The sequence below is a fragment of the Polypterus senegalus genome, chromosome 15, assembly GCF_016835505.1.
Source record: "Polypterus senegalus isolate Bchr_013 chromosome 15, ASM1683550v1, whole genome shotgun sequence".
In the NCBI taxonomy this organism is placed as follows: Eukaryota; Metazoa; Chordata; class Cladistia; order Polypteriformes; family Polypteridae; genus Polypterus; species Polypterus senegalus.
Genome location: NC_053168.1, coordinates 68,527,980 through 68,543,230, shown reverse-complemented (window position 1 = coordinate 68,543,230; position 15,251 = coordinate 68,527,980). Strand labels below are relative to the sequence as shown.

The 15,251-nt window shown below is 39.9% G+C and overlaps 1 protein-coding gene across 2 annotated transcripts in view; it reads right to left on the bottom strand.

Moving 5' to 3' along the window:
- Nucleotides 1-255: 255 nt before the first annotated feature.
- si:dkey-12j5.1 (probable assembly chaperone of rpl4) overlaps nucleotides 256-15,251 on the bottom strand; it is a 417,417-nt gene continuing 402,421 nt past the window's right edge. For both annotated transcript variants that reach the window (XM_039737187.1, XM_039737188.1), the window contains one exon: nucleotides 256-566. In XM_039737187.1, the coding sequence (XP_039593121.1) occupies nucleotides 402-566 (165 nt within the window). In that variant the 3' untranslated portion in view covers nucleotides 256-401. The remainder of the gene's footprint in view (nucleotides 567-15,251) is intronic.

The following is a 15,251-nucleotide window of genomic DNA, read 5'->3' as shown; positions in this document are numbered from 1 at the left end:
TCTGGCCAATAATTAAGAAAATGGTTAGAATGAAAACCTGCAGCCACTGCGACCCACCAGGACTGGAGCTGGATTCATATATTTGTCAAAAAAGCCTTTGCATCATAACAGGCAAGGAAGCCTTGGTTTGTAATAAACATAACACACACAAATACTATTACAGCACTTTTCTTCCATCTTAGCTGTAACGTAATTAAAATCCAGGGCACGGCAATTGCCATGACTGTACCTTTTAAAATAATGCATGGCTCATTGTTCTATTCAGAGATGGCAAGATTTTATTTGATAATAAAAATGCATGTCTCTGTTATTGTTACAATCATTACCTTCTCCATATACAGTACAAAAAAATTGTTGCTTTGATTGAGTTAAAAAAAAAGGCTCCTTTAGCTGTTTGGATTTTACTCTTCCATAGGTTCGTCCTCACTTCTTTCACCAACACTTTGCTCCAAATCCGATTTCCCCTGTTCTACGCCTTGTACCTGTGCCTGTGGTCCCAACTCAGTGAGAAGCTGTTCAGTGTGCTCCATCAGCTGGGGGTCATCGCACTTTAACTTCGTATAAAGCTGAGAAGACAAAAAACACAAGATATTTATGTTGACCAGAAACACGTCATAGCTTTTCAAATCCATACGTATATAAAATACTATTATAAAATTTGTGTCCAAAAATACAATTTATTAAGGTTGATAGCATTTTTTTTTTAAAACATGGTAAAATGAGATGCTACAACATTCGTCCTGACTTAGGATTAAACCATGGGACTAAAACTGGTTGTTTTGTCTTCTGCCAGGAAAAGGCCCAGTATACAATATTCAAGAGGTTGTAACGTGTCTGAATTTCCTACATTATCACCACCCAGTTTTCAGCCAGTTAAGAGACATGCAGGGCCAGGGTTGGAGTCCTGCTATACTTGCAATAAATATATAAGCCACACTGCGAATGACACATAAGCATCCCCCTGAGTCATCAGCGTTTAGCTCTGTGGTTCAAGTGCCCGTTTTTTTCCCTGTTAGCTTTTAACATGCATGGACAGCTTTTGGCACTCTCATAACTAGACACTAACTTGTGTGTGTTGTAGAACTTCTACATTAGTTGGACTTGGCAGTTTAAGAACTGTGAATAAGATCATGTTTTGGGCTGTGGTTCTCTTTACCATTTGGCAAATTATAGTTCTTTTAAAGACTTTCAGTTCACTAATACGTATTCTGCCTTTGCAATGTTACCAATTTTAAAAGAAAACAATTCTATTAAAACAGACATGACATCACATGACTTGTATTTGTCAGTCACACCCATGCTGTTCGATGTAAGGATAATTTAGAGTTCCATACAAGATAAACTTTGAGTTCCCAGAAAGAGTAATAGCAAAGTATGAATGAACATGCTAGAGCTAATGTACCTATGGTGAATGCCATTTCTCAATTTTATACCAATTAAGAGCTTTACTTGGTTTTTGTAGCTCTGGTTAGTTGTTAGTTCTAAATTCACAGACAAAATCCAGAAATATAAAAAGAAGAAATTTGACAGAAAATAGCCTCTGATTGAGTACAATAAAATCTGCAGCCGCAGCAATCCTCCGTGGCCTGAGCAGCGCCGCTCCGACATCATATCACTTCATGTTAATGGAGTGTAGCAGTATTCCAAATGAGATCACAGTTTCACTAGTAGTCCCGGGTCCTCCCTGCGTGGAGTTTGCATGTTCTCCCCGTGTCTGCGTGGGTTTCCTCCGGGTGCTCCGGTTTCCTCCCACAATCCAAAGACATGCAGGTTAGGTGGATTGGCGATTCTAAATTGGCCCTAGTGTGTGCTTGGTGTGTGGGTGTGTTTGTGTGTGTCCTGCGGTGGGTTGGCACCCTGCCCAGGATTGGTTCCTGCCTTGTGCCCTGTGTTGGCTGGGATTGGCTCCGGCAGACCCCCGTGACCCTGTATTCGGATTCAGCGGGTTAGAAAATGGATGGATGGATGGATGGATGTCCTTACAATAACATTTAGAAACTCTACTGTACTTTGAAAACTAAATGACTACAACAATGATTGCTAATTTATATCCTCTACTGTCATTCAGCTGCATTACCGATGTTATAATAAAAAAATAAAAAAAAACACTGCCTTGGCATTCTCTCCCTACAGTCCCAATTGACTTGAAAGCTAAATTTCACAAATTTAATTATAAGCTCATTTTTCTTCTCACATATCCTAAAACAAAGAAACTCTTATTAAATGACTACATTCAGTCGTGTCTTACTGGGATTCAAACATACAGACAGTCTCTCCTGCTTAGTGAAGATGCCCAGAATCAGAATACATCTGAAATGGAAATTTCACTGAAGAATAAGGTTGCAGATAAAAGAGAATTTGGCTTGCTGATGCCTGCGATTTACTTTTTATGTGCCCCCACTCCCCACAATACATAACTCCCTATATAAGATTTTGTATCACCAACCACACATTTTTTTTGTATTCACTGTGATCGTTGTGGTGGATGGACTGGCGTCCTGACTGGGATGCATGCAGGTCTTTCCTGGATGGGAGGCCTGCTCAGAAGGACAGAGGGTGTCTGAGTCCCAGAGTCATGTTTTCCTGATATTCACACGATAGCAGCATCCCACTAGTGGAGCATCCATATAGATATGATTTCTGGCGCTGCATCCGAGTGGCAGCCTTTCCAGCAGCTCCGTGTATGACTTTATTTTTTTACCTTTTTTTCTCTATATTTCTCTATTTCACTGATCACTTCTACCACTTTCTTTTATGTGGAATCGCTCCCTGGACACTTTTTACTATTTTACTACTTGACATGGATTTTTACACTCCGAGACTCGCCTATTCAAGTAGTCAACTTAAAGCACTGAGAAGAAATGCTCATGCCTGTGTGGTTCCTTATTTACCTGACGAGGTAAGAAGACGATATAAGGGCAGCCGAGCCGGCACAAAGATAAAAGATAAGATAAAAGCCAGGCAATTTGAGAGAAAATGGCGTTATAAACCGTTGGTGCCTTCTGTGATCCTGGGAAATGTGAACTCACTACCAAATAAGATCGACAAACTGGCTGTGCTGGTGAAAAATGTCAGAACCTACAGAGAATGCAGCTTGCTATGTTTTAGTGAAACGTGGCTAACAACTACCATCCCAGATGCTAATGTGGAGCTACCCGGGTTTAGCACAGTTAGAGCGGACAGAGACGCAAATACCAGTGCTAAGAAGAAAGGGGTGGGGTCGCTCTCTATGTCAATACAAAGTGGTGCAACTCTGGACATGTAAACGTTAAAATCTCCACTTGCTGCAGGGACATCGAACTGTTGGCTGTAAGTCTGCGTCCCTATTACTTGCCCAGAGAGTTTGGACACGTGATTGTTGTTATTGTTTACATCCCCCCCTCAAGTGAACGCGGAAATAGCGAGTGACATCATCCATTCCCATTCCACAGTTGCTAAGTTACAAACGCAGCACCCTGAGGCACTAGTCCTAATCTCTGGAGACTTCAACCATGTGACGCTGGACAAAACATTACCTGCCTTCTCCCAGTATGTGGATTGTAACACCCAGGGAAATAGGACTATCGACCTACTGTATGCAAACGCATACAGCGCCACCCCGCTGCCTGCACTTGGGAAAGCAGATCATAACCTGGTTCTGCTTCAGCCTCAATACAAACCAAGAGTGAGGGCTACCTACAACCACACGCTCATTCAGGAAGTGGTCCCTGAGGCAGAGCAGGCTCTGAGAGACTGCTTTGGAACTACAGACTGGGATATATGCTGGGTCACATAGTGAGAACATTGAAGAGGCTGTTGAATGCACAACTGATTACATCAACTTCTGTATGGACATTGTAGTTCCAGTAAGAACAGTACGCTGCTATGCTAACAACAAGCCATGGATTACAAGTGACATCAAAGGCCTTTTGAACCAGAAGAAAAGGGCTTTTAAAGACAGTGATCAGCATGAGCTCAAGTGCATGCAGAAGTCCAGCTCAGGGCGGCGAAATAGCAGTACAGGAGAAAGCTGGAGCAGAAGTTGCAGAACAACAGCATGAAGGAAGTGTGGGATGGGATGAAGATTATCACTGGCTGCAGCTCGGCGGGTGCCCCCATCGAGACAGACGTGGAGAGAGCAAACCAAATGAACAACTTCTTTAATAGGTTTGATCACTAACCCACTCTCACCTCGAGTACTGCATCCTCCAACCATCCTTCTGCTGATACCAGCATAGGTGAGACATCCCCACCCACAATTACAGCAGCCCATGTGAGCAGAGAGCTGAAAGACTTTGTGCCAGCAAAGCAGCGGGTCCAGATGGTGTATCGCCATGACTGCTGAAGGCCTGTGCGTTGGAACTGGGGAGTCCTCTACAGCGCATCTTCAACCTGAGCCTGGAACAGGGGAGAGTCCCAAGGCTTTGGAAAACATCTTGTATCACCCCAGTCCCAAAGGTATCACGTCCTAGTGAGCTGAATGACTTCCGGCCTGTTGCTCTGATGTCACATCTGATGAAGACCATGGAGCGGCTGCTGCTTCACCACCTGAGGCCACAGGTCCGCTGACCCTCTGTAGTTCGCATACCAGGAGAAGGTGGGAGCGGAGGATGCCATCATCTATATGCTACACGATCCCTCTCCCACCTGGACAGAGGCAGTGGTGCTGTAAGAATTATGTTTTTGGACTTCTCTAGCGCCTTCAACACCATCCAACCTCTGCTCCTTAGAGACAAGCTGACTGAGATGGGAGTAGACTCACACCTGGTGGCATGGATTGTGGACTATCTTACAGACAGACCTCAATATGTGCGTCTTGGGAACTGCAGGTCTGACATTGTGTTCAGCAATACAGGGCGCCGCAGAGGACTGTACTTTCTCGGTCCTGTTCAATCTATATACATCAGACTTCCAATATGACTCGAGTCCTGCCACGTGCAAAAGTTCGCTGATGACACTGCTATTGTGGGCTGCATCAGGTGTGGGCAGGAGGAGGAGTACAGAAAGTTAATCAAAGACTTTGTTAAATGGTGCGACTCAAACCACTTACACCTTAACACCAGCAAGACCAAGGAGCTGGTGGTGGATTTTAGGAGGCCCAGGCCCCTCATGGACCCTGTGATCATCAGAGGTGACTGTGTGCAGAGGGTGCAGACCTATAAATATCTGGGAGTGCAGCTGGATGACAAATTGGACTGGACTGCCAATACTGATGCTCTATGTAAGAAAGGTCAGAGCAGACTATACTTTCTGAGAAGGTTGGCATCCTTCAACATCTGCAGTAAGATGCTGCAGATGTTCTACCAGATGGTTGTGGCGAGTGCCCTCTTCTACGCGGTGGTGTGCTGGGGAGGCAGCATAAAGATGAAAGACGCCTCACGCCTGGACAAACTTGTTAAGAAGGCAGGCTCTATTGTAGGAGTAAAGTTGGACAGTTTAACATCTGTGGCAGAGCAATGGGCATTAAGCAAACTCCTGTCAATCATGAAGAATTCACTGCATCCACTGAACAGTGTCATCTCCAGGCAGAGGAGTAGCTTCAGTGACAGACTTTTGTCACTGTCTTGCTCCACTGACAGACTGAGGAGATTGTTCCTCCCCCACACTATGTGACTCTTTAATTCAATTCCATATTGCATTTCTCTCTATGCTGTGGTTTCTATTACACACCTGAAAGAAAGAGACAATATATGTGAAAACATTATCGTACAAATGCAAAATTATTTGAAAACGAACAGCGTCCGATCAGCTGTAAAAGTATGGCATTTCTAAATGTTTGCTTTTTTTCAGTCTGATTCTCTCAGTCACACTGTATATTTGTCTCTTATTCAGTGCGCTTATTCAGTGCACGCAAGAACATGCAGGTGGCCAGATGCTGTGTGCTACAACATACTGGCGGTGATCAACGCATATTTTAAAAAAAGAAAGAGACAAATATATGTGACGTTTTGAAGAAAGACGGTTTACCTTTATTTATTTACTTACTTCCTAAAGCCTACAGTCACAAGTAGTGTGCAGAGGGCATGCTCAAAAATGTGTGTAATGCCACGAAAAGTGCCTGCTGACACTTTAGTATGCAAGCAATGGTATGTGCATTCTTGCTCCGATGTAGAAGGGAGCTGAGTTTACCTCTGTTACAGCGCGTCTATGTGAAAACAGCAGTGTCAGATGCGGGGGTGGGGTGTGTTTGGGCTCGTGAACGTGGCTGAGATAATAAAACTGACTAAAAAAAAAAAAAAAAAAACCAAAGCTAACCTTTACAAGTATCATAAATTACACCGGCTGTTACAGACTGAAATCAAATGTATGTTTTTATTCTAAAATAGTAAGACTAAGAGCAGTTTACTTCTCAAAACGGATTGGTGCAGGATCAAACTCGCGACCTTTTGATTCCCAGTCAGCAGCTGATTCTATTGCACCACAGAGGCAGTCATAATAAACAGGTGTCAATGTTGCATGTTAAGGCGGCTTTTTGTTTCTGCAGTTATATTTTTGAATAAAAGCGCAGTTGTTGTGTTAGATTTGTACCATCTGTGAAAGTGTTTGTTTTATATTTGGACTTCAGGCTTCATACATTATATAGTTTATGCCTACATTTTGTCATCTACTACTAGAATATAAAAAACATTTCTGTTTTAACAATGTGTTTACACGAATTACTGTAGAAACGGAACAGATATGAAATGTGTGTGTTCTAAACAACAATCTATTATTTCCACTCTAAAACTCCACTTCACTCCCAGAAAATCAATCAAGGCATGTGCTTGGAGAAGTTTGTGCACGTTCTAAGCCGATAGGAGGTTGGAATAGCGAGCTACTTGCAGCTTTTCTTTTATCAGCACATTTAGATTAACAAAAGACGCTGGTGGAGGGGTGAGAACGGTTTTGAGAAGTGAAGTTTTTTTGTAGGTTCTGGTAATTCTAGTGTTAAATAGAAACAACTTAGAAACAGGGAAAGTACTAAAGACATAAGCTTATATTACCAAAAAAAAAAAAAAACGTAATATAAACTATATATTCTAACCAAAGAAAATGTTCATATCAAATTCATGAAACAAGTTCATCCTCGAGAGTGTCGAATGCTGGGTAAGCCACTCGTGTGAGACAAACCAAGCCAGTAGCAAATTCAGCAGTCTCATAGAATCCAAGGGAACTGTAGAAAAGTGCCTTATAAATAACGCTGAGCCACTGAAGAACAAGTGAAGAATAACAAATGTATCCACCTACATGTTACAGGAATCACCCTTCTTCAGTTTGAGAACTCTTTCAACATAAAGTAACAGACAGGCCGTAACCAAATAGTAAAACATGCTGTAAGTGAACAACCTAAAAATCACTTAAAAATGTGAAATATAGTGTTAACTTGCAAAACTGCGATTTTACACACAGTATCAGGCTGTTGGCCTGCTTCAAAAAAACCAAAACAAAGGTAACCAGCAAGAGGAAATGATGAAAGCACCTTACAGTCACAGGGTTATGGGACATTTTTAACATGTTCATGCCCAAAGTTGAACATACAATATATTTACCATAAAAATCCATTAATTACTGAAATCGGCACTCCTCATACGTGGTTTATCAGACACATTATTTGATTTTTCAACAAAACGACAGAGATGTGATGTGTTAATTAATGTACAGTAGCTGTACATGTTTTACTCTTCTGTTCAGATATTCTGAATCTATCCAGGTGTAGTATTTCTCTCACATAATAAAGTGAACATGGACAAAAAAGCAAATAAAAGGCAGCTTTCGTGCCACAGTCAGAGTGCTGTTGAATTTCAATTCTGACATTTAAAGTTTCTATTGAGTCACCTCTGCAAATTATCACATCAACTATATTTTAACCATGGAAAATTATTTCCTTTATATTTAGGCTCGATGCTGACAGTCTTACTGAACTTGAAAATCGAGTACATGACTACATGATCCTTAATGTGTTTGCCTTGTGAAAATGCATAAAGTGGGCAATAATGAATAAAAGGAAACAGCTGCAATATATGCCAATGTCTTTGAATTACATGTTTAAAACTATCAGCATTTTTACTAAAGGAAAAAGTACAAACCAATCTGTTATTATCCTTTTTATTACATGTGGTGAGTAAAACTGACCTATCTAGATGTAATACCCTCTTATAACCCATCCAAAAACATTACATCTTTTCCTGTGAACATTTAAAACAATCCTGTTGACCAAAACAAACATGGCATAATGGAAAGAATTGCAAAACTGGAAGATTATCAATAAAAGACAGAGGATGAAAACATGAGGAATGCAGCCTGATGTTGCAACTGGTGGACTTTCTGTACAGAGTAAAATAGTATTGCACAGACTGTATAAACATGGTAATATCTAAAAAAATGTACAGAAAATTACAGAAATCAAATAATAAAGAACCCTCACCCTGCCAAACATAAAAATGTCAATATATTCATTCCAACAATATAATGTGATTTCTGAGAAAGTTGTGTGGAGAGCTAACAAATTTATCTTCGAAATTAGAAGCACACAGGTAAAGCAATGCCTGTGGTAAAAGCAGCACCCATGGCCACTCTTTTATGTTGTGTAAAGAAGCATCCATCAAATAAAAAATAATTCCTAATTAATGTTAACGGCATTAAATCTATGATTAATTTTATGACATCTTATTTTTCTTAACATAAGCTTATGTCATACTTTAGGGCAATGCGTAAGCAGCAGCATTTTTAGAGAAGCTCATCTCTTTTTCTGAACTTGTTTTATTAGTTACTGGTTTTGGTTATGATTAGATTTAATTTGGCTTCTAGCTTGTCTTTGATAGCAGTCACTAGAAATTGAACACATGGATTTTAAATTTAATGATGATCTGCATTCAAAACAAAAATCCATGCACCAGCTTGTGTTGACTGCCTTTAGGACTGGCTGTGAACTTGGGAAGGGTCATGAAGAGCATCTGAAGGCAACACCTCGAAACGCAGGAGACACTGAGAAAATAAAAGAAAATAATCAGCTAACTGAGCAGCAATTACGAGTGCCTAAGCAGCCTAGTTTCACTGTACTACAAAAGATATTTGTCTATAAACAGAGAAGGCAAAGAACTGGCGCAAGAATAAAAGCAAGGTGAAAGATTAAGGCGAAAAGGAATCAGAACTGGTCTGCCATCCAATGTAATGGGCAAGTTTGACTGCTCTCAAATAAGATGGTTGAATTGTCTGCTCTCATTGCAGGTCTTGGCATATATAGTCACAGTGGCAGTGGCACTCAGTTCATTCAGCTTAAAACGTTCACATCCCAACCCACTGCTGTTACTTCAGAGCCCTGGGGCCTCTTCTTTTTATTATTTATCTTCTTTCCCTTGGCAATACCTTTCATAAATATAACTTTAATTTTCACCGTTATGTTGATGACACCCAGCTCTACCTTATTAGTAAACCCACCTCTTTTTTTTTCCACCATCTTTTGTTATTGACTACATTGCTGAAATTAAATCCTGGTTTTCTTTAAATATTTTTAAATTAAACAGTGACAAAATGGAGGTTCTACTCATTGGCTCAAAATCCTCATTATCCAAAGCCGATAATCTTTCACTTACTATTGATAACTCCGTTGATTCCCCATCACCTCAGGTCAAGAGTCTGGGTGTCATCCTCGACAGTACTCTATCTTTCCAATCTCATATTAATAACATCACCCGGTCTGCTTACTTCAACCTATGTAATATTAATCGCATCCGGCCCTCCCTCACTCGCCATACCACTGCCATTCTTGTTCACAGTCTTGTTACTACTCGTCTGGATTATTGCAATTCACTCCTCTTTGGTCTCCCTAATAAATCTCTTCATAAGCTTCAGCTAGTCCAGAATTCTGCAGCTCGAAACCAATGTATTCACCATATTACTCTGGTCTTGCAAAAGCTTCATTGGCTCCCAATTAAGTTTCGAATTGATTTTAAAATTCTACTGTAACATTTATGGCCATTCATAACCTCGCTCCTCCATATCTATCTGACCTTCTTCATGTCGCCATTCCCTCCCGTAACCTTAGCTCCTCTTCCTTCATCCACCTGACCGTCTCTCTCGCCAGTCTAACCACCATGGGGAGCAGAGAATTCAGCCGTTCTGCTCCCAAGCTTTGGAACTCACTACCTACTGAGCTTAGAAATATCAAATCATTTTCATCCTTCAAATGTAAACTTAAAACCCATCTGTTTAAAATGGCTTTTTCTCTATGATTACAGTGACTTTGTTTGGTATTAATTTTTATATTTTCTGTATTTTCTGATGTTTTAAGTTGTTTATAATGTGTTTTTTTATTTATTTATTGTTTGTCCAGTGTCCTTGAGTTCTTAGAAAGGCGCCTTGTATAAAAAAAATAAAAATAAATGTATTATTTTGTGTTTTTTGGAACGTTTGATTAACCTTGATATTATCTGATGTTTTTTTAATGCTGAATGAATTGTATCTTATTCAAGCAAACAGAGATCCAATGTGGTGTGGAAAGAAGACAGTTTGGGGAATGGTCATCTGTGTAAATGAGAAACGGTACAAAAGGGAGCATATTACAGTTAAAACTAGTTTGTAATTCAGACATTGAAAACCTGGCTGTAGGAATTGGTTCACGTTATTTGTCCAGGGAGGTACATTACATCACTTTTATGTTTATATTCCTCCTCTGCAAACAGGGACTCAGAAATGAAATGATTCACTCCATCATCAACACTCTAATGATTTATCATTCTGACCCGGTCATTATGATATGTGGTGACTTTAACCATGTGACTTTGGAAAGGACAATGACAGACTTCCATCAGTTTGTGTCACTTTCTACTCGAGGAAATAAGAAACTAGACCTGCTCTATTCAAATGTTAAAGGTGCCTTTAAAGTGTAAACTTCTGTTACCACCAAGATAGTGAGGAAGTGGGGCCTAGAGGCTGAAATAGCTTTGAAAGGCTGCTTCCAAATGACAGACTCGGAAATGATATTGAGGGACACAGTAACTGCATCACACACTACATTTATTAACATCTGTGTCAACCTCAAAAACAGCGTGCTGCTTTCCAAAAACCAGCCCTAAATTACTAGAAAGTCCCCAGAGAATTCAAATCTGGTGAAAAAGAGGCTCTGAAAGATGCCCAGTGAGTGCCGACAAAAAAAATCAAAACTGAAAGAAAGGAAGATTACAAAGCTAAAATAGAAAGCAGACTCACTATGAATAACATGAAATATGCCTGGAAAGGACTGGGCAGAAGCAATCCAGAGCACAAGTGCTAGAAGGTGGTGTGGACAAAGTTAATGCCTTGAAACAATTTTTAATATATTTTCCCCTTCCTCTGCCACCAATCACCAGACCCCCGTACATCATCCCTATTACATCAACTACTCATGCCATTTCAACTGGAATGGCCAGTGATGAATCCACCTCTAACAATAAGAATGGGCTGTAAATAACTGAAGACCAAGTGAGGAGACAACTGAGAAAGCTATACACACTGGTCCTGGACTATATGAGTCAACTTGTAGAAGACCATCTGGACCAACTGCAATTTACCTATTGCACAAAGAGTTGAGTGGAGGATGCAATTATCTATCTGCTCCACAAAGCTTATGACCACCTGCACAAAGCTGACAGCATTGTGAGGATTATATTTTTTCATTTCTCCAATGCCTCCAATACAATCCAGCCACCCCTGTTAAGCAGTAAACTCAGAGATATGCAGGTGGATAAGCCTATGGTATGATAGTAGACTATCTGTTTGGCAGACCACAGTTTGTGAGACTCAAAGATTGTGCCTCTGATATGGATGTGAGCAACACTGGAGCACTGCAAGGTACAGTTCTGTCTCCTTTTCTCTTCACTCTGTACACTTCAGATTATAACTATAATACCAGGTCATGTCACCTGCAGAGATTCTCAGATGATTCTGACTTAAACTGGTTTCACTTTCTTTGTATAGGATGCATTTTGCAATAAACGTATAATAAGTTCTGATTCGGATTTCTCTTGGTTTCATTTTTTTATTACACAAAATTAGCAATTTTGGCAGCGGTGTGTAGACATTTATATCCACTGTATGGGGTGTATCAATAAGGGGGAATGAGACAGAGTCAAGTGGAAAACTTTGTTTCTTGGTACAAAAATGGTCTGCAACTTAACATCTGCATAACCAAGGAACTGGTTATTGACTTTCGTCGGACCAAAGACCCTCCGTCACTATTTATGGAGTAGATGTAGAGGTGGTGCACTCCTTTAAGTACTTGGGGGGGGGGTTCACATCCATGTCAGGTTGGACCAGTCTCATAACACGGAGGAACTATAAAAGAAAGGGCAGAATGGACTCTTTTATCTTAAAAAAACGGCTTTCCTTTAATGTTGAAGTGACATCCTTCATACATTCTATGCTGCGGTGTGCTGGGCTGGTAACATCACTTCAAGGAAGGCCCATCGAATAAACAAAATTATTAAAAAGACAGGCTCAGTTGTAGGATGCACTCTGGACCTGCTGGAGGTAGTAGAGGAGGAGAGAATTAAAATGTAACTGAGTGTGATTAAGAACAATGCTGCACATCCTCTCTCTGGCACACTAACACTGAGGACTTTCAGCTAATGAATTAATTAGCAGAAGAGTGTCAAGAAAAGCAACTGGGACTCCTTTATCCTAACAGCAATACACTTGCTAAATGCCTCAATTTAACTCTGCCAAGTCAGAAGTTTCCTTTCTTTATCATTTTTTTTTAGTTTTTGTTATGCATGCTCAGACCAGTGTATGTTTATTTATTTAAATTTCTTTTGAGGAAAAATTGTTCTCTTTGTTTGTTTCTTTCGAATGCATTACCTGTTTTGATGTTTTTGCTTTTTAAACAGTTTTTCTGCAATATTAATAGGCCAATTTTACAGTAATTAGATTATGGACATATTTATTTACTGATCAATTTTATGTATTTACTGTTTCAGCTTTATAATGTTGTGTGTGTTAGTTGCTGTAACACTATGGTTTCCACCTTGTGAAATAAAGTAATTGTTTTTATTTTTCTTTACCTTAAACAGTACCTTCAGTCTCTACATACCTATCTTATACAGTGCCTTTTGTATCCATTGCACTTATTTAGTGCATTTTATCTCTATTTTACACGGTGCTTTTTCTATTTATCTCTCCATATTTTATATAATGCCATTCATATCCATCTCTATCTGTCCCTTCCATTAAAGGACACACTCATACATTGACTCATGCCAAGTGAATTTATAGTCTGTAACTGTCCAGTTTGCAAGTCTTTGAAATTGGAATGAAAAACATGGCGTCTTGTCTCAGACATAATGTCCATTACCATGGTAAGCATTTACAAACAGCAATTGGGTTCCCTAGATATGCAATGCAACTCTACTGACCACAGCAAAACTATGTTGCTGTTAATTACTGAAATAAAATGTAATGAGAAGTCAAGCAAAATGACACATTTTATTGCCTAACTGAAAAGACTACAATGTGCAAGCTTTTGAGGCAGCTCAGGCTCCTTCTTCAGACAAGATGCAATCATCCTGTGGCAGCCTGAGCGGCCTCAAAAGCTTGCATATTGTAGTCTTTTTAGTTAGCCAATAAAAGGCGTCATTTTGCTTGACTTCTCATTGCATCCATAATGGCTAACAACACCTTACTACTACTACAAATATAAAATGTTAAATGGTAAAACACATTAGATGTGTTTTGGTGCAGGGATTGGGTCACAGCTTCAACTTGGAGCTCTAAAGCAGTAGGAATACAGCGCTATCCTCTGTGCCACCCACTTTTAGGATCCTTTATATTCCTTGAACTCTCAGTAACGCTTACTGAGCTAAATGCAAACACTATTAATCTGTATTCTAAAACCAAGTGTGTCAATACAAAACATCAAAAGCGCTTTAATTACAGTATATAGCCACAAGTATTTGTGTGTCCACTTGTAAGTTGGGCAAATCGTCTGCCTCAAAGGGCCAGTTGCTGAAATTCTGAAAAAAATGTGTCTGCTCTGGTAACAAAATAAGCGTATCCTTATTGTCTTGAAGCAGCTACTTCTTCCAATTCCAACTAAAGTTTTCTCTGTGCTTTTGCCAATGCAATGCACCTGCATCTTCAAAATTGTGCCATTAGACTTAAGTATCTATATAGAGAACTCAGAGCCTTGCTGCGGAATTGATTTCTGTTTACTGTATTGCACATTCCCTCTCTTCATATTTTCACACTGTAGTGTTTGACATACCACTGCTTAAGATTGGAGCATTTTACAAGGTCACAGATTTCACTCCTTAGCAATCACTTGCTGATTGAAGCAGCAAATCAGATGTTGCCAAAATCCGACCCCCTACTCAGTGCCCACAGCACCCAACAGCCCAATTTAGACTCTTCAATCAAAGTATCTGTCTGCTAACAGCCTGTGAGCAATTCAAACCTAGATCACTGGGCAAGCAGGATGGCATTCCTACTGTGCTACAATTCTTTCACCCTTCACCCTCTACTCATGTATACTTTGTGTAAAAATAAGCCACATACAAGCCATGTTCAGACTTAGGAAGTCAATCTTTAGATATGTCCCTTGTAAGATTTTCTTTTTTTTTTTAAGTACAAAGAGGAATGCATTTGTATTTATTTCTAACTGATTGACTCTGAAAAACAACTGGAGAGTGTTAATATGTTACAGTATAATCTAGAAATGGAGCCACAATGAAGTGTTCATGAAGTCTGTAGGATTGTTAGATCTCTTACTATTGTATTTCTCAGGAACAGAGGTCAATATTTATATGTGTCTGTGTATACATCACATATATGAATACTCTATACTATATACTGTACAGTCACCCGTGACAGTATATTGTCAACATTACTGCCAGCAGCTTGACAATAACAACAGGGAAGATGTGTGGGTTGTACCACAGCTTACCTGTCTCTCTGATATTTCTAAAGTTGTATGTTCATCAGCCTGGAAGAGATCTTGTAAAACTGTCCCCAACTCCTTTCCTGCACTTCACGTTTAGTCTCCGGGCCACATGGCCCTAGAAGAAACCTCAACAACTCATCAGACTTGACCAACAACTTAACTGGCACATCAAGGCGACTAAAACAGGATCTTTGATTTTTGACCTGGAAGGGAAGTTACATTATAGTTTTTTTTTGCTAAAAGTAAAGAGGAATATTCATGTGGATCCCCACCTCTTTTCACTTACTGTATTGTCTCTAACCTATTCACAATATATAAGCTCTCTGCGAAGGACTGGCACCCTGTCCAGAGACCGTTCATGCCTTGGCCCCAATGCTTGCTG